The 18,765-nt window shown below is 46.8% G+C and overlaps 1 protein-coding gene across 3 annotated transcripts; it reads left to right on the top strand.

Annotated features, from left to right (window-relative positions):
* Positions 1–221: 221 nt before the first annotated feature.
* IL1RN (interleukin 1 receptor antagonist) lies at positions 222–15,998 on the top strand. 3 transcript variants are annotated; one of them, XM_011968005.1, is made up of 6 exons: positions 245–371; positions 2,423–2,485; positions 9,942–9,993; positions 11,831–11,919; positions 13,042–13,154; positions 14,660–15,998. In XM_011968005.1, exons 3-6 carry the CDS (start codon positions 9,980–9,982, stop codon positions 14,873–14,875), a joined length of 432 nt encoding a protein of 143 aa, XP_011823395.1. In that variant the 5' UTR covers positions 245–371; positions 2,423–2,485; positions 9,942–9,979; the 3' UTR covers positions 14,876–15,998. The 3 variants fall into 3 exon arrangements, with proteins under 3 accessions (XP_011823394.1, XP_011823395.1, XP_011823392.1); XM_011968004.1 differs by lacking the exon at positions 2,423–2,485 and having other exon boundaries at positions 222–371; XM_011968002.1 differs by lacking the exons at positions 245–371; positions 2,423–2,485 and having other exon boundaries at positions 9,820–9,993.
* The last annotated feature ends 2,767 nt before the right edge of the window (positions 15,999–18,765 follow it).

The raw sequence follows: 18,765 nt of genomic DNA, 5'->3' as shown, positions 1-18,765 counted from the left end.
GGTTGGGGTAAGCATGAAGGCCCAGCTCAGTTCTCTGCATGTGACCTCTCATCTTACGCAGATAAGAACCAGTTTGGTTTCTGCCTGCCTGAGTCACTCTCCTGGAAACGGGGCCTGCTTGGCATCACGTCAGCCATCAGCCGGCCCATGTCCTCATGCTGGCCAGCCCTTTGCGAGTATGTGGGAGGAGAGGCTGGGCTCCTCCTTGCATTCTCTGATGTGTTCTGGAAGGAGGAGCAGCTCCACCCTGGGAGGGGCTGTGGCCCAGGTACTGCCTGGATGCTCCTTTATGGGCAGCAGCTCAGTCTAGAGTTAGAGTCTGGAAGACCTCGGAAGACCTCCTGTCCTATCAGGCCTCCCCATGGCTTTAGGTAAGCTCCTTCCACTCTTATTTTTCCACCTGAGAAATGAGAGAGGAAAATATCTACGATTGGTGTTTACCAAATGCTTTCAGGCTCTGGTGAACAAGCGTCCAGGAAAATGTCAAGCGCATGGGGCTCCAGGCCTGTCTGGGGGACCTGGGCACAGGGAGGCATCCGTGGGAGACCGTGCAGGCACTCTGAGGCAGGGGCTGCAAGCCTAGTGCCTGCTGGAGCAGCAGGTGAACAGAGAGGGGTAACTGCTGTGACAAAAGTCATACAGTCCTTGGAGTGTGGGAGTCATTTTCAACTGTTGATAGAATAGGGAAATTGGTGAAATAGCTCTGTTAAATGAGAGAAAGAACAGTGTGAACTCAATGAGAAATACTAATAGAATGTGGCACTGAGCCACAAGGTCTGAGGGTTGATTGACAGGGAAGGGTGGGGACTGTGGAGAATTAAGGACTTGGCACTAGTCAGTTCCACCAGATAGCTGTCACAAGAGAATGCAGGCCCAGGTGGCCAGAACTTCTCACTTTTCCAGAAGGGTCAGATATTCTGATTTCGTTGCGTATAGTATTCTGATTAAATAAGACAATAAAGCAAGCAGATAAAATATTTAAATTATAAGCTCCCAGTTTGCAACCTCTGGTTAGGATTTGTGTGGCACAAAGGAAAAACCACTCAGGATCATTGGTCTGTAGACTCTAATTTTAAGTTTCTAATTTAAAATAGGCCCCCGAGTCTGGGCGCAGTGGCTCATGTCTGTAATCCCAGCACTTTGGGAGGCCAAAGTGGGTGGATCACTTGAGGTCAAGAGTTCGAGACCTGCCTGGTCAATGTGGTGAAACCCCTATCTCTATTAAAAATACAAAAATTAGCTGGGCGTGGTGGTGCATACCTGCAGTCTCAGCTACTTGGGTGGCTGAGGCAGGAGAATTGTTGGAACTCGGGAGGCGGAGGTTGCAGTGAACGGAGATCACACCACTCCACTTCAGTCTGGGCAACAGAGAGAAACACTCTGTCTTAAAAAAAATAGATAAATAAAGATAAATAAAATAAAATAAAATAGGCCTCTAATGAGCAGGCCATTCTCCTTTCTGGATCTTACTTTCCTTACTCTCCTTTCTGGGTATTAAGAGGAGGTCTAGAGGAAGCTGAACAACTCTTAGCTTATAATAAGCACAATGGAAGTGTTAGCTCTTAATGTGTCATAGACACATTACAAGCTAGGCGCCATGCTGAGCTCTTTACATGGGTTATCCCACTAAATCCTCTCAATAACCCTATGAGGAAGGACTATTATTGCTCACATTTTCAGAAGAGGAAATGGATATAGAGAGATTAGGTAATTTGCCCACGGCCAGACAGCTAGTATAAGAGGAGGAGGTGGGTTGACTGCAGACAGTCTGTCTTCAAACCACTACACTATGCTATGGGGGCACAGAGACTTAACGAAATCATGGAGAGGGGAATTGCTTTGTCAACCACAAGCAGTTATTCTGGGGGCAGCAGATCCTCCCCTGTCCCCCAGTGGGTACAATGGTCCCTGGTGGGTTGTACTACAATGTTAGCCCATCGTCTTATGTGTTTTTCAAATATGTAAAGTAGGATGCTGGAACCACTCTTAGAACCAGATAGTGATACATTGTGAAGAAATAAATCTCTGTGCTTAAAACTGGTTCATCCCAAAATATTTTGAACTGACACACAATAGGTGCTAAATAAATGTGTGTGAACTTGAATTGGATTGAATTCGGGAAACAAGTGCAATAAGCTTAGTGAAGACACCATGTTCCCTGGGCAGAGGAACCACATTCTCCATCTAAGTAAGGCCAGGAATATGGGAGGTATCAATGTTTGCCAAGCACAGAACAGGGTGCCAAGAAGAGAAAAGTTGAGGGGATTCATACCCTGACTGGAAACTGGAAGGGTGAGCACAGAGGGTAAAGGATAGAGATGGAACCATGTGCATACACTTTGTGTTACCTTGGACTAGTCATTCGTTTCTCTGGACCTCTGCTTTCTCTCCACACAATGGGGTCCCACCACTTCTCTCACAGCTGACTTGTATGAAGAAGGAGGTGGAGGAAGAGGAGAAGGTGAAGACAATGCTGACTAAAAGGGTAAATCCTTTTTAGGATCCAAGTCTGAAAACAATTTTAGGCTACTAGAGATGAACAATATCTTGATTATGTAGTTGAAGGAAATTAAAGATGAATGTTTTAATGAATAATTAATCAGAATGAAAATGATTGGTTACTAATATATCTGCTATGGTTTATTTTCCCAAGTGGCAGACTCACTAAGGTTTTTGAATACTCCTATGTGATTGCTGTATGTATGTATGTATGTATGTATGTATGTATGTATGTATCTATCTATCTATCTATCTATCTATCTATCTATCTATCTATCTGTTGTCTAATAAAATGGATCACATCTCTGCTAATAAAAACAGACTACACTGGCAGGGTACAATTGCAATCATTAATTGTGCCTGCAATTTGCAGCAGCAGCCACCAGAGGTGCCAGTGCCCTTTAAGGGTTGATAATTTAGAATAACCCAATTATCTGAGTTTTTCAGGGACTGAGGGATTTGCCAAGGTGTAGAACTTTCAGTAATAAAGTCAAGAAAGTCCTAGACAAACCAAGATAATTGTCACTCTAGTCCACTTTACCAGGTAAAGAGCTTTCCCTGTAACCTGTGTAAGGTTTTAGAATCATTTCTTTCTATTACCAAAAATCTTCCCTGAATTTTCAAGCAATTATGAACTAAATAGTTACTCTATGAGATGGGAGTTCAGCCCAAAAGAAACACCATAGGAACAAATGTAATTCTTGCTTCTGTTAACCATGCAATGAAGCAGAGAGAAAAAACTCAGCGGCCTCTTTAGCAGGACTGCAGTTTGGGAAGAAATAACAAAACTGGGTTTCAATCCTGGCCTGTCCAGGATCTGGAGCAAGTGAGTTAATCTTTTTAAGCCTTGAGTTCTTCTTCTTCTTCTTCTTTTTTTTTTTTTTTTTTTCCAAAGTGAAAGCAAGTTTATTAAGAAAGTAAAGGAATAAAAGAATGGCCACTCCATAGACAGAGTAGCCTGAACCTTGAGTTCTTCTGTAAAGTGACAATGAATTTGTACTCATTTTAAAAGTGGGTGTCAGTATGTCTGTCCACGTTGCACAGCTGTTATGTAGACAAAAGGAGATCTGTGTGAAAGTGTAACACAGAGCCTAAAATACAACAACTAAGCAACACAGTTGTCCCCTTCCCCATGGTGTCTGTTCTTCTCCATTTCCTCCTGCCTGCAGGGGGATTATAAAACTAATCATCAAAGCCAAGAAGGCAAGAGCAAACATGTACCTCTGAAAACACAAGATAACTACATAAGTAATGACTTTCAGGGCAGATCCATAGCTAATCCATAAACTGCTGGGGCAAAAATCATCTTGGAAGGTTCTGAACCTCAGAAAGGATTCACATGAAGTTAACCATCTAGATTCAAGAGGAGAGTAGCTTCCTGTAGATAACAGTTGGCTTATATACCATGTCCTGATCCTCTTCATCATCCAGGAGAGAAGAGGTGCTCACTCTGATAGCAGCAAGCCTGGGGGCTGCAGCTTGGAGAGTAGAGGTACTCAGGCAGACAGATGTCTCCAAACCTGTCCTGCTGCCTTAGGGAGCTTCTAATAAGTTGACGGATTTGGTTAAAATTAACTTGGTTACTTGGCAGGATTGGGTCAGTGGGGACTAACAAAAAGAAGACATCAAATTATACCCTGGGGGTTTGTATTTCTTGTGCTTCTTTCTCTTCTTTGTACTAAAGTTTTTACCTATGACTCGAAAAGAGCAACTGGAGTCTTTGCAGCATTATCTTAGCAAAAATTTACAAAGTTTGGAAAACAATATTGCTTATATTGTGTGGTGTGTCCTGTGACACTCAGGATTCAAGTGGTGGCTGAAACCACTAAATGTGAGATGAAGTCATTACAAGGCAGGGTGCACATCTGTCCACCCAAAGCTGGACGCCAACATTTCACAAATAGTGCTTGGGTGACACAAATGCAGCTCCAGGAGGTCCAGATGAAAATGTTTGTACTGAAATTTGTTAAAGCTTCCCGACAAACTGGATTTGTCAGTAAGGATTGTTTTCTGCAAGGAGGGGGTGAAACTTGTGGGGTGAGCCATTTGGGCTGAGGAGGAGGGAAGTTGGAGCTAAGAAATGTGGAGACAATTTCCCTTTAGAAGGGCTGAATCTTCCTGCCTCTCTGGGGTGCTGCAGCCCACAGGATCCAATTGTGTATATGTCTCCCCAGCTCCCCATTCAGTGATATCACGTCAGTAGCTTGAAATTATCCGTGGTAGGCGTATTATGTCATGGAAATTGGCAAATGGAAACTTTTCTTGGAGATTCAATTGTTAAACATTTACCAGCGTACCACTGCTCTGCCTTCGGGGTCAATGACCCCATCCAAATTTAATCCATCTGTCCACTGTCTCCAACATGATCTTAATAAAATACACCTGACAACATTACCCTCTTATTAAGTTTTTTAAAAGGTAAGTTTCCAGCTCACTGGGGTGGCATTAAAGGCCATTGCTTGTCTGGACTTCACCCAACTTTTCAAATCACTTTTCCTACCCCTACCTCTAAATGCCACTCAAACTCCAGCCGTCCTGAATAATAAGATTTTTAAAAAGTAGATTATGGGTCGGGCACAGTGGCTCATGCCCGTAATCCCAGCACTTTGGGAGGCCAAGATAGGTGGATCACCTGAGGTCAGGAGTTCGAGACCAGCATGACCAACGTGGTGAATCCCTGTCTCCACTAAAAATACAAATTAGCGGGGGGATGGTGGCACATGCCTGTAATCCCAGCTATGTGGGAGGTTGAGGCAGGAGAATTGCTTGAACCCGGGAGGTGGAGGTTGCAGGGAGCTGAGATTGCTCCATTGCACTCCAGCCTGGGCAACAAGAATGAAACTCCATCTCAAAAAACAAACAAACAAACAAACCAAAAACAGTAGATTACATCAGATACCTCTGGCCTAGGTTGTTTATGACCACCTCTACTGCTATGAATAACTAGAAAAGCTAGACAAAACATATTTCCAAAAGATCTCTTTGGAGGCATCAGAGAATGGCCAAGGCTGTAAGGAACTGTCTGAGCCCAGTGAGGTGGAGCCCAGCACTGGCGCCCCTTACTCTTGGGCACATGTGCTGGTTTCAAAAACTTCAGCTGAGATTTTGAGCATTCACGGAACTTGGTGGGGGAGATAAAATTTGTACCTTATATCCTACCTACAAGGTAGGTAATCCCCACCCAATTTGGAAATCTGGGTCAGCCTTCACAGGTACTGAAGCCCTCCTCTGAATGATCTCAAGTCCTGCTAGGGTAGAGGTTACCTGCTTTGAAAGGCTCCTGGCCTACCTGACCTGTCCAGCGGCAGCAAAAGTGAACCATCTCAGGGTACAGATAACAATCATCCAGAGCCTTGAATGACCTCTACAGTGTTTAATATATAGTATTCAGCAGTCATTAAAAAGGAATGAGGCACATGCAAGAAGACCTGTGCATCAGGGAGAAACAGGCAATAAATGGAGATCCAGCAGGGATTCAAATCATGGATTTGAATCGGGGCAGACTTTGAAAGAACTATGGAGAATATACTCAAAGATTTAAAGCACAAGATTGGAATTTTTGGCAGAGAACTAACAACTACACAAAAAAGGAACCAAATGGAAATCCTAGAACTGAAAGATGCAATTAACCAGTGTTGAGAAATAGCCAACACCTATTGAACACTTCCCACATGGGTGGCTGTGCTAAATGCTTTACAAGCATCAACACAAGATGTGTCTCCTTGCAGCAGTGCAGTGTCCCTCCTAAGACATGGACAACCTGGTTTCCCTATCTCTCTGCTTCACCAAAACCCCTTTACATGGGGCTTAGATGCTCCTGTTGTCTCTAGTGTTTGGTAGCACAGGGCTCAGTACATAGAAGGCACTAGATACAATTGTGATGACCAGGAACTCCGATGAAAGCTGTGGGTGCTGACTGGGAAGGCATAGTCCTTTATGTGCTGTGGTCTTAAAGCTTCATCTAGGAAGCAGAACTGGGGGGGTGCTGAGGACCCAGAACCGAGAATAAGATTAGTCAGAGATTTCCTGTGGGCAGAAATCATAAGGACGCTAACTGTTTGTGTGAGATAACATGAAACCAAGAGTGGACTTGTGGCCAGAAGCGTGAGGAAGAGGGAGAGAGCTTCCCCTGTCCCCTTTCTTCCTCTCCCTAAGCCACAGTGATTGACAGCCCCCTCCTTTGGAGTCAGAGCAGGCTGGAGACTGGACTGGGAAAGGAGGATGGGTCAGGATAAAGAGCAGGAAGGCTGGGAGTGCACGGCCGGAGCAAGGGACTGGGACGTTCACTGGGCCTGATCTCTCCCACTTTACCTGGGGTAAAGAAACATACACAAAAGCCACGGTGTGAGTATTCCCCAAGTGCCAGGGTCAAGGCATGATTCATCATGTGCAGCATTTCATTCAATCTGTATAGTAACCGATGACGTGGCTTCTATTATTAGCTCTATCAGATAATGAAACTGAGACCAAGCCAGTCTCTGTACATTGTGTGGGGGTGGCCCAGCTCGGAAATCACACAGGGGGATTCAGACCTAGACTCCATAACTCCTGCCCCAGGGACCACCCCCATCCTCACCCTCTGCATATCAAGAAAGGGCAGGCTGGGCCACTTCTCAGGACAGAGTGGGGAAACGACACAGAGCAAGGAGGTTACAGGAGCCCCGAGCATCTTTTCTCCAGGAGAATACTCTTTCTCTGAATTCAGACTGGGGTCAGAGGAACATTTACCTAGGAGCCACACTGTGGGTGGGGCTTTTACTTGAGGTGCCGTCTGAGGGCAGTGGCCAGGATGGAACTCTCCACCATACCTTGGCAAGCCACTTCTCTTCTGCAATCTGTAAGGACATTTTTTGAGAGAATTACGGCTTTCCAATTCCAGAGGACTGACGAAAGACAGATAGGAGAGAACCTATCCCAGTCAGGTGCTAGCTGCCTTCTCTTTCAGAGGGTGTGATGCTAAAGTGATACACTTGATGATTGACAAATGCTTCGGAAATTTTCAACCCTAATATTCAACACACTCTGGAAGTGGCAAATAAGTAGACAGGTTCATGTACATCACCTCCTTCAGCTAGTCCTCACAAAAACAATCAGATGAACAAACAAAATGCTTCTTTGGCCCTCAAAGTTAGACACTATTTCTCGAACATGTGTCAAAAAGGATGGGTGACTCACTCAAGATCACACAGCTTGTGAGGACCGTACAGGAACACAGACATGCCATTTTGCCTAAAAAACCCATCACCCAGGGAGTTGACACAATTTTGCAGAAATGTTCTATTTCCTCTGAAGGATGCATTCTTTAAACCTTTGGGAAATTCATTCATAGCCTTCCACCTTTGCAGGATTAACTCTTTGGACACAAAGTGTTTGATTCTGATTTGTTGGTTGGAAGATTTGTTGGTTGAGAGAAAGATTCTGATTTGTTGGTTGAAAACAGTCAGACTCATCAAGATCAACTGCTGTAGTAGTAAACATTTTGACATTTTGTCTGTATTCTTGTACTGTCCTCATAAGCTGCATGACCTTGAGTGAGTCACTCATACTTTTTGTTTTTGCTCTTGTTTTGGAGATGGAGTCTTACTCTGTTACCTAGGATCATGTTGTTGGAGTGCAATGGCATGATCTTGGCTCACTGCAACCTCCACCTCCTGGGTTCAAGTGATTCTCCTGCCTCAGCCTCCCGAGTAGATGGGATTGCAGGTGCACGCCACCACCCCCTGCTACTTTTTGCATTTTTAGTAGAGATGGAGTTTCACCATGTTGGCCAGGTTGGTCTTGAACTCCTGACCTCAGGTGATCCACCGACCTCGTCCTTCCAAAGTGCTGGGATTATAGGCGTGAGCCACCGTGCCCAGCCCACCCATTCTTTTTGAAACATGTTTGAGAAATAGTGTCTCCCTTTGAGGGCCGAGGAGACATTTTGTTAGTTCATTTGTTTGTTTTTGTGAGGACTAGCTGAAGGAGGTGATGTATATTAACCTGCCTACTTATTTGCCACTTCCCAAAGTGTGTTAAATGTTAGAGTTTAAAGTTTCTGAAGCATTTGTTAATAATCAAGTGCCCGGAGCTGGAGGTCAGAAGACCTGGATTTCTCTGCATACCTTTGCCATCGGCAAGCTGTGTGACCTTGGACAGATCGCTTTTTTTTTGTCTGAGTCTTTTCTGAGTCTTCTTGAAAATAATGCCAGGTTGGGACAGGATGATTGCCAAGCTCCTGTCCAGCTCTAAAACACTGCAACCTATACTTCTGCGCCAGCACTGTCCATCCCGTAGATCATGCAGAAATTCTCTTCAACTTTTTCTACCCATAAAATAGGAGCATGCTTACCTTTTTCCTGTCTAGAATATTGTAAGGAAGGAAGTTAATGTGTATCAGAACCCATTATGGGCGAGAAGTTCTCCTCTTCCTCCCTACACTTGCTTCCTCTCTCCCTCCCTCCCTCTTTCCCTTCCTTCCTTCCATCCATCTGTGAAAAAGACACGATCACCCTCATTCTGAGAGTGAAGAAACAGAGGCTCAACTAATGAAATGATTTGTTCGAGGTCACACGGGTGGCACATGGCAAGTGGCAGAGGTTGAAGTTAGACCCATTCCTGTCCAAATGCTGAGTTTATGTCATCATCCCAAGACCATAACTTTAAAGACGTAAGATAGTGGGAAAATAGTTGATTTTAAAGCACCTCTCAGAAGGACTCACTTTACATCAGGGGTCAGCAGATGCAGGCCAAATCCGGTCCATCCCCTGCTTTTGCAAATACAGTTGTATTGGAACACAGCTAGGCTTGTTGATTTATGGATTGCCAATGTCCTTTTGTGAAACAGACAGCTGAGCTGAGTAATCGTGGCCCACAGAACCTAAAATATTTACTCTCTCGTCCTTTACAGAATGTTCGCCAATCTATGGTCTGGAGTCCAAGGCTGTCCATCCTTCAAAGAACACAAAGTGACATGAGACTGTCCCATGTGCAGGGAGCCCTTTCATTTTATTATGAAAAAAGGGCCTTTCTGCTCAAATCTGTTTTTTAAAAAGTCAACAAACAGACTCCGGGTACCTGTCAGGCACAGTAGGGAGTTTGGTTTCCATTGTGCTCTTCTTCCCAGGAACTCAATGAAGGGGAAATAGAAATCTCAATTTTGGGGAAATTGCACAGGGGAAAAAGGGGAGGGAATCAGTTACAACACTCCATTGCGACACTTAGCGGGGTTGAAAGTGACAACAGCAAGGGTTTCTCTTTTTGGAAATGTGAGGAGGGTATTTCCGCTTCTCAGAGTGGGGCAGGGTGGCAGACGCCTAGCTTGGGTGAGTGACTATTTCTTTATAAACCGCAACTCTGGGCCCGCAATGGCAGTCCACTGTCTTGCTGCAGTCACAGAATGGAAATCTGCAGGGGCCTCGGCAGTCACCTAATCTGTCTCCTCCTCTTCCTGTTCCATTCAGAGACGGTCGGCCGGCCCTCTGGGAGAAAACCCAGCAAGATGCAAGCCTTCAGGTAAGGCTACCCCAAGGAGGAGGAGGTGAGGGTGGATTAGCTGGAGACTGGAAATATATCACAGCTGCTGGGGGCTGCCAGGCCCCACAGGTCCTGAGAACTGGGTTTGGGCTAGAGAGGATGTCCATTATTCAGGAAAGAGGCTGTTACGTGCATGGGCTTCAGGACTTGTATTTCAAAATATCGCAGATGTAGATGGTACGACCGGAGGGCTCTCTTACTTTCCCAGAGACTCAGCAACCCAGTGAGTAATAGATGCATGCCAAGGAGTGCGGCTGCGATTCAGGCCCAGCTGAATGTGCTGACAGAGAAGCAGAGAGGGGCACCAGGGCGCAGCCTGAAGGCCCAGACTGATACGAGCAATGCCTGTCTGGGCTGACACGTCAGAGGGTCCCACTCTCCAGGGGCCTTGGTTTCCCCACCTGTGACATCTGTGACATGAGATTCACGATAATTCCTTGTGTGCCTTACCGGGTTGTTGTGAAAGTTAAATGCACAGATAATAGCATAACAGGATTCTGTGCATTGTAAAATGCCTGAAAATCATTGTGATTTGAAAATGGAATCAGGGCTTTGTGAGACCGTCCCTATTGTAAAGATGTGATGCTGACAGAAATGACAGGACTGCTTGTACATGCCCTCTGCCGTGTGACATTCCAGCAGTGAAATCATGTTGGGGTGACTTCTCCCCCAATCTGACCTTTATGTTTGTCTGGGTTGAGGCTGCAAGTCAGGTTCTGTGGGCATATGAGTGACAAGTCTCTCCCTTCCAGATATGGGGACTGTCTGCTTCCCCAGGTTGCCTCTGCCTGCTCTGATCAGCTAGAAGCTCCAGGAGATCCCCCTGGAGGCCCCAGCAGGCAATGTCTAATCCCTCCAGATTGAGGCTAAATCTAGAAACTAGGATAATCACAAACAGGCCAATGCTGCCATATGCAAAGCACTTTGGTTTGCCCGGCCACCCCTCGTTGAGCGTGTGGGCTCTTCAGAGGCACCTGATGAGGTGGGTAGAGTTAGCCACACTTCACAGGTGAGGATATGAGGCACAGGTCCCAGGACATGCTGGCTGGGGCTCTGTTTATTACATCTCACAGCTTTGAGTCCTGCTCTCAACCAGAGAGGCTTTTTACCAAGAAGAAAGGATTGGGACCCAGAAGCAAGTCACTGGCTGAGGTAGGGAGGAAGCCTGCTTGTTCCCAAGGGCAGCTGCTCCTGCAGGACTCTGAGCAGGTCACCAGCTAATGGAGGAAAGGCTCTAGGGACAGACCTTCCTGGTCTAAGGCTCAGAGTGAGTTAGCTGCAAGGTGTTCTGTCTCTTGAAACTTCTAACTAGGTGCTGTGGTAGCCACTAGTCTCAGGTGGCTATTTAAATGTATACTTAATTGAATGAAAAGAGAAGAAAATTTAAAATCGAGACCGTTGGTCACACTATCCACATTGCAAGAGCTCAACAGCCGCACGTGGTTAGCAGCCACCCTATTGGGCAGTGCAGCTATAGAACATTTTTGCATCCCAGAAAGTTTGTTTGGATGTTGCTGCTCTGCAGTGTGCTTTGCTGAAACAGAAGTGCCTGCCCTGGGAATCTAAGATGGGAAGCAAGTGAGGAGGGGAGTCAAATGTGGGCTCACTGCTCACCAGCTGTGAGGGTTGGGCCTGCCTCTAAACCAGTGTCAGCCTCAGTCTTCTCATCCATGCATGCCATGGGTATACTAATATACCATACCCCGGGAAGAGCTGGATGCAAATTTAACAAGTTCTGGGGGACACGGGAAGGTGCTAAGCACAAGGCCGGGCCCATGGCAGCTGTGCACTACAGCTGAGTCCTTTTCCTTTTCAGAATCTGGGATGTTAACCAGAAGACCTTCTACCTGAGGAACAACCAACTAGTGGCTGGATACTTGCAAGGACCAAATGTCAATTTAGAAGGTGAGCGCTTGCCAGGAAAGCCAATGTGTGTGGGCGCTGGGTCACCTTGCCCCTCTGTCTGCGGCAGCATGGCCTGCCTGCACAAACGCTAGGTGCAACGTCCTAATCCTTATTGGGTCTTTGTACTCAAGTTTGAAGCTGGGAGGGCCTGGCTACTAAAGGGCACGTATGAGGGCAGCCTGAAGAGGGCATGGAGTGGTAGAGTCTAGGTCAGGGGTCAGTGACTATAGGCACAGCGGTCCCAGGGCCACAGCTGGGAAGGACAAATACCAGAAGGCAAGGTTGACAGTTCCCTTCCTCCAGTGCCTATTAAGCCTCCATGTTCCTATGTTGTTCAAACCCTAACTCAATCCCAAATTAATCCACCATGTATAAGGCTGGGCTATGTCTCTTATTCCTGGACACCATACTCAGCCATATTCTGGCCCATGTATTAAACAAGATGGATGAACTTGAAGAAGCTTCACCCACTCTGTTCCTCAGCTTTCCCTTCAGTAGGATGATGTCAGTTGGATGACGGGATGTGCGATTCTTTTAGTTCCAGCCTTCTAGGATGTTTTCACTCCCCTGTTTGGTGTTGTAGGATGGTATTACCTCCACCTTCCCACCTTCCCTATGCCCTCGTTCTGTCTCCCCTGCCTCACTCTGAAAGTGGGTGAGACCCACCTTTCCTGTCCTGGTAGTTCTCCTAATGAACACACTGAAGCACAAGGAGGCTGAGATTTTTGTTGCTACATGAGAGCATGGAGGCCTTTTAGGGAAAGAGGAGGTTCAGAGACCCCCAGGCTGCTGTGGAGCCCCACTCATGGCCTTGCGCCATTTTCCCTGCCCCTCAGCAACACACCTATTGACCTGGAGCACGGGCATCCTGGGGAAAGTGAGGGAAAGATGGAAATCACGTGGAACAACATCCAGGAGACTCAGGCCTCTAGGAGTAACTGGATAGTGTGCTTGGTTTAATCTTCTGTTTAGATGCAGACCAGGAAGATGAGACCTCTCTGCCTTTCTGACCTTGGGATTTCAGTTTTGTGGGACCAGGGGAGACAGAAGAATACCCAGGGTCTCTTCATTATTGTTGCCTCCTCTTCTATTAACCTGACCCTCCCCTCTGCTCTTCCCCAGAAAAGATAGATGTGGTACCCATTGAGCCCCATGCTCTGTTCTTGGGAATCCATGGAGGGAAGATGTGCCTGTCCTGTGTCAAGTCTGGTGATGAGACCAGACTCCAGCTGGAGGTAAAAACCTGTTTTGGATATCAAATCACCCCAAAACCCAGTGGCTTGAAAAACCAAAATTTGTTCTTACGATTCTACGGCTTGAACAGGATTAGCTGGGTAGTTAGTTCTGTTCTACGTGGTGGAACACACTGGGCTCACTTTGGCAGTTGCATTCAGCAGAGTGCCCGGCTTGCGCTGGGCATCTGAGATGGTCCCTCATTCTCCAGGCTCTCTTTCCCTGTGATCTCTCAGTGTTTAAGAGTCAGCTTGAGCTTCCTTACAGCATGGCGGCTGACTTCAAAAGGGATTATTCCAAAAAGACAAGTCTCAACATGCAGGTGCTTATTATAACTTCTGCTTACATCATCCTATTGGCCAAAGCCACTCACGTGGCTAAGTCTAGCCCCTTGTGAGAGGGGACTGCATAGGAATGTGGACACCAGGAGGCACAGGCACTGGGGCCCACCACTCTAACGGTCTCCCACAGGACCCGAATCTCTGTGTGCTACTCCCTTGCTCAAAGGCCACCAACCCATTCGGACCTGCCCTCTTCTAGCAAAGCCCATCCTCAGGACCTTTCTCTTCCAATACTTATCGACTCACATTGATTAGTTGGTGCCCCACCCAGAGCCCTGTGCTCCTTGATCTCATGTAATGTTAGTGGGTTTCCCAGCCCTGGGAAAACATGGCTTTGTCTCAGGGGCTTGCTGGATGCAACCTTAACCTCAATGTGAGTGGCCATACTGTGGCACTATCACATCCCTTACCAGTAGACAGGGACACTGTTCTGGAGGGTGACTGCCTGTTCTGTGAGGAGTGGGGATGGCTAGGACATTGCATGGAACACACCACCACCTCATCTCCTCAGAGCTCAAACCCTGACAGAACACCAGCTCTACAGGCCTTGGCTTCTGCTGATGGTGCTGTGTATTTATGAGACTTACTGGTCCGAGGCCAGAGTGGCCAGATTTCCCAAAATCAAGGTGTGACAGTGGGACAGCCTCTTTGTGTCTTTGCTGTCCTAAGAAACCTGGACCAGGCCAGGTGCGGTGGCTCACGCCTGTAATCCCAGCACTTTGAGAGGCCGAGGTGGGCAGATCACGAGGTCAGGAGTTTGAGACCAGCCTGGCCAACATGGTGAAACCCTGTCTCTACTAAAAATACAAAACATTAGATGAGTGTGGTGGTCCATGCCTGTAATCCCAGCTACTCAGGAGGCTGAGGCAGGAGAATCGAACCAAGGAGGTGGAGGTTGCAGTGAGCTGAGATTGCACTACTGCACTCCAGCCTGGGGGACAGAGCAAGACTCTGTCTGGGGAATATAAATAAATGAATAAATAAACCTGGGTCCCAGAGTCCCACAGAGTGGCAGACAGGAGCCCCTGGGGGCTTTTAGGGTACAGCATTTCCCCTGTACTAACTCTGGGCTGTCCAGAGGGCCATGTCATGGTGTGGAGTGGAGAGGGAGGCAGCACAGGACTTCCTAGGCCTCAGCTCTCATCTACCCATCTTTTGATTTCCAGGCAGTTAACATCACTGACCTGAGCAAGAACAGAAAACAGGACAAGCGCTTCGCCTTCGTCCGCTCAGACAGCGGCCCCACCACCAGTTTCGAGTCTGCCGCCTGTCCGGGCTGGTTCCTCTGCACAGCAATGGAAGCAGACCAGCCCGTCAGTCTCACCAATATGCCTGACAAGGGTGTCATGGTCACCAAATTCTACTTCCAGGAGGATGAGTAGTACTGCCCAGGCCTGCCTGTTCCCATTCTGGCATGGCAAGGACTGCAGGGACTGCCAGTCCCCCTGCCCCAGGGCTCCCGACTATGGGGGCACTGAGGACAAGCCATTGAGGGGTGGATCCTCAGAAGGAGTCACAAGAACCTGGTCACAGGACTCTGCCTCCTCTTCAACTGACCAGCCTCCATGCTGCCTCCAGAATGGTCTTTCTAGTGTGTGAATCAGAGCACAGCAGCCCCTGCGCAAAGCCCTTCCGTGTCGCCTCTGCATTCGGGATCAAACCCCGACCACCTGCCCAGCCTGCTTTCCTCTCCCCACTGCCTCCTCCTCCCTCATTCCACATTCCCATGCCCCAGATACATCAGGCCCCTTGATGAATCCCACCAAGTGGCTCCCACATCCTGTTTTACAAACAAATGCCAGTCCGTGAGGAAGGTTTTTAAGAGTTTGTGGAGAATGAAAATTAAGGATTTCCTGATTTCTTTTTTAGTCCACGTGAAGGAGAGCACTTCATTTGGAGATTATGTTCTTTTGGGAGAGGCTGGGGACTTAAAATAGTCCTGCATTTGTGAAATGATGGTGAAAGTAAATGGTAGCTTTCCCATTTTTTTCTTCTTTTTTGTGATGTCCCAATTTGTAAAAATTAAAAGTTATGGTACTATGTTGGCCCCACAATTTTTTTTTTTTCCTTTTAAAACACTTCCATAATCTGGACTCCTCTGTCCAGGCACTGCTGCCCAGCCTCCGAGCTCCATCTCCACTCCAGATTTTTTACAGCTACCTGCAGTACTTTACCTTCTATCAGAAGTTTCTCAGCTCCTAAGGCTCCGAGCAAATGTGGCTCCTAGGGGTTCCTTCCTCCTCTGCTGAAGGAAAGAATTGCTCCTTGACATTGTAGAGTTTCTGGCACTTGGAGACGTGTATGAAAGATGACTGTGCCTCTGTCTGTCTCCCCCACCAGGCTGGGAGCTCTTCAGAGCAGAAAAAAAGACTCGTATATACAGGGCCCAGCACCTAGCCTGGCTCGGCAGGTACTCAGCGAATGAGTGCTGTATATGTTGGCTGCAAAGATCCCTACTTCCTGTCACTTCAGCTCTGTTTTACAATAAAATATTGAAAATGCCTATATGGTTGACTATGTCCTTGGCCTTGACAGGCTTTGAGTATAGAGTGCTGGGGAAATTGAAAGACCAAGGTGTCTTTCGCACCCCACAGGCTGGGGCCTGGCTGCCTCTTCTCTGAGAGTTCCTTTCTTCCTTCAGTCTTCCTCTCCCTGGATAATATGAGAGCAAATCTGTCTGCAAAAAAGATGCGGGGCAGCACTGTCCACAATAGCCTCTACTGGAAACAACCCAAGCACCCATCACAGAAAGAATTCGTACATCATCTATCTGCACACAACACAATGCTCCTTGGCAAAGAAAATGAATCAATTACAGCCAGCTGCACCGCACAAGACAGATGAATCTTACAAACATAATGTGGGTACAAGAATCACAAAAGCATGCATACAGTGTGATTCCATTTATACAAAGTTCAAAATGGGCAACATGGGGCTGTTGTGTGGAGGGCTGTGGGAACTGGTGATGCAGAGAGAAGCAAGGCCATGCTCTCTCTGAAGGCCCAGTGAAACTTGGCCCCTGGGAGACACAGTGGCGGGCAGCAGCACCTGGGGGCTTTTAGGGTTCAGATAGCATTCTATTTCTTGGCATGGATGTAGTTACACAGTTTTCTGCATGTATATTTTATTTCGCAATACCTAGAAAATAAAAAGACTTGCCCCCCTACAACCAGGGTGTAAGGAAAGGAGCATCTGGGAGATTATGAGATTAGTGGATGGAGTATTAAATTTGGCCCCATAGGTGGGAGTGCAAGACCATGAGTGACCACTTATCAAACACACCTCAGTAAACAGGCGAGTGAGGAGTGTGGTCCTTTCACCTGCCCAGGTTGTTTCTGTTAGATTCTGGGCTTGGTCTCTGGAGTCTAAGAAGTCATGCACTTGCTGTCTGATTTTGGCCAAGTCACCTCCCTTTTTGGGGCCTGTTCCTCATTTATTTGAGGCGAGTGTTGACTTGGATGGGGATTTTCCAAACAGAGCTCCTTGGACCCTTCTCTCTGATGTCTCTGGAAATGGGAAGCTCTGCAGAGGGAAGGATAAATGGGCCAGGATTCATCCCTTGAACCCTGTTCCCAACAGAACCCTCTTCTTTACAACTTGGACCTCCCATGGGACTTTGTTTGAAAGGGAGACTTCATTGCTAAAAGCAAACTAAACTAAGTAGGCTAAAAGGCAACAAACTGGAGAAAACATTCAAGGTCTTCTCTAGATTTAGGATCCTATGACGTTAATGAGGTCACCCAACATCTCTGAATTTTCTCTTCCTTGTATGTACAACGGGAGTAGCTGGCAGGGTGCGGTGGCTCACGCCTGTAATCCCAGCACTTTGGAAGGCTGAGGTGGGTGGATCACCTGAGGTTAGGAGTTTGAGAACAGACTGACCAACATGCTGAAACCCTGTCTCTACTAAAAAGACAAAAATTAGCCAGGCGTGGTGGCAGGTGCCTGTAGTCCCAGATACTTGAGAGGCTGAGGTGGAAGAATCATGTGAACCCAGGAGGCAGAGGTTGCAGTGAGCTGAGATCGCACCCATGCACTCCAGCCTGGGTGACAGAACTAGACTCTGTCTCAAAAAAAAAAAAAAAAAAAAAGTGAGTAGCCGCACCTGTACCACATGGACAATACAGGGATGGAACGTAATGACATGCGTGAAGTGCTGTGTGAGTGATAAAAGGGCATGTGTGGTTGATATATTTTTAATCCTGGTAGAAGGAGGAGGTTCAAGGCAGAAAACTCATCAAGGCTTAATGACAACAATAGCAGCTTATATTTGTGTGGGTCTATATGCAGCCTCCCTTCATGTTACAGAAGATAAAGCCCAAGGCTAAGACTCTTCATGCAAACTAGGTCAAGCAGCAAGCTACAGGTTAGAAACAGGCAAGGCAGCAAAATAGTCACATGGGTGAACTCTGGGACTTTGCAGTCACACTCTGACTCTCCTGCTTGCAATGGGTGCTCATAAGCAAGCTAGCTAACACCTCAGAGCCTTGGTTTTCCCACCACTAAATGCAAATAATAGGCAATGCTGAGTTATTGCAAAGTTACTTCGTCTTTGCAATAGCCTTCTGTGGTGAGTAGCATATTATTATTATTATTAGTCCTGGAAGAGTCAACTCAAAGGAATCTGCTTTAAAGCCTTATTGCTCCAAGTGTGGTTCACGTATCAGCACCATCAGCATGCTCGTGGAGTTAAAATGCAGATTCTCAGATCTCAGGTTTGACTTCCTGACTTAAAGTCATCATGTTAACCAGACCTCCCATGCACATTAAATTTGAGAAGCACTGTTTTAAAATGCATTGGCTAGGTGTGGTGGCTCATGCCTGTAATCCCAGCATTTTGGGAGGCCAAGGCAGGTGGATCACCTGAGGTCAGGAGTTCGAGACCAGCCTGACCAACATGGTGAAACCCCGCCCTTATTAAAAATACAAAATTAGCCGGGCGTGGTGGTGCATACCTGTAATCCCAGCTACTCGGGAGGCTGAGGCAGGAGAATCACTTGAACCTGGGAGGTGGAGGTTGCAGTGAGCTGAGATCATGCCATTGCACTCCAGCGTGGGCAAGAAAAGCAAAACTCTATCTCAAAATAAATAAAATAAAATAAAATAAAATAAAATAAAATGCATCTATTTTACAGTGCATAAGTTCTGGCATATGCACTAGCATAAAGGGATTCTCCTAATTATAAAGCTAGCCCATCTCCTTACTCTCTATCCCACTAGCCCACTGATGACAGCAAAAACTCCCCTCTTAACACTTAACACTTCCAACACT

Source organism: Mandrillus leucophaeus, unplaced genomic scaffold, assembly GCF_000951045.1.
Source record: "Mandrillus leucophaeus isolate KB7577 unplaced genomic scaffold, Mleu.le_1.0 Scaffold822, whole genome shotgun sequence".
NCBI lineage: Eukaryota > Metazoa > Chordata > Mammalia > Primates > Cercopithecidae > Mandrillus > Mandrillus leucophaeus.
The sequence above is the reverse complement of the archived record's forward strand: the minus strand, read 5'-3'. Positions and strand labels throughout refer to the sequence as shown.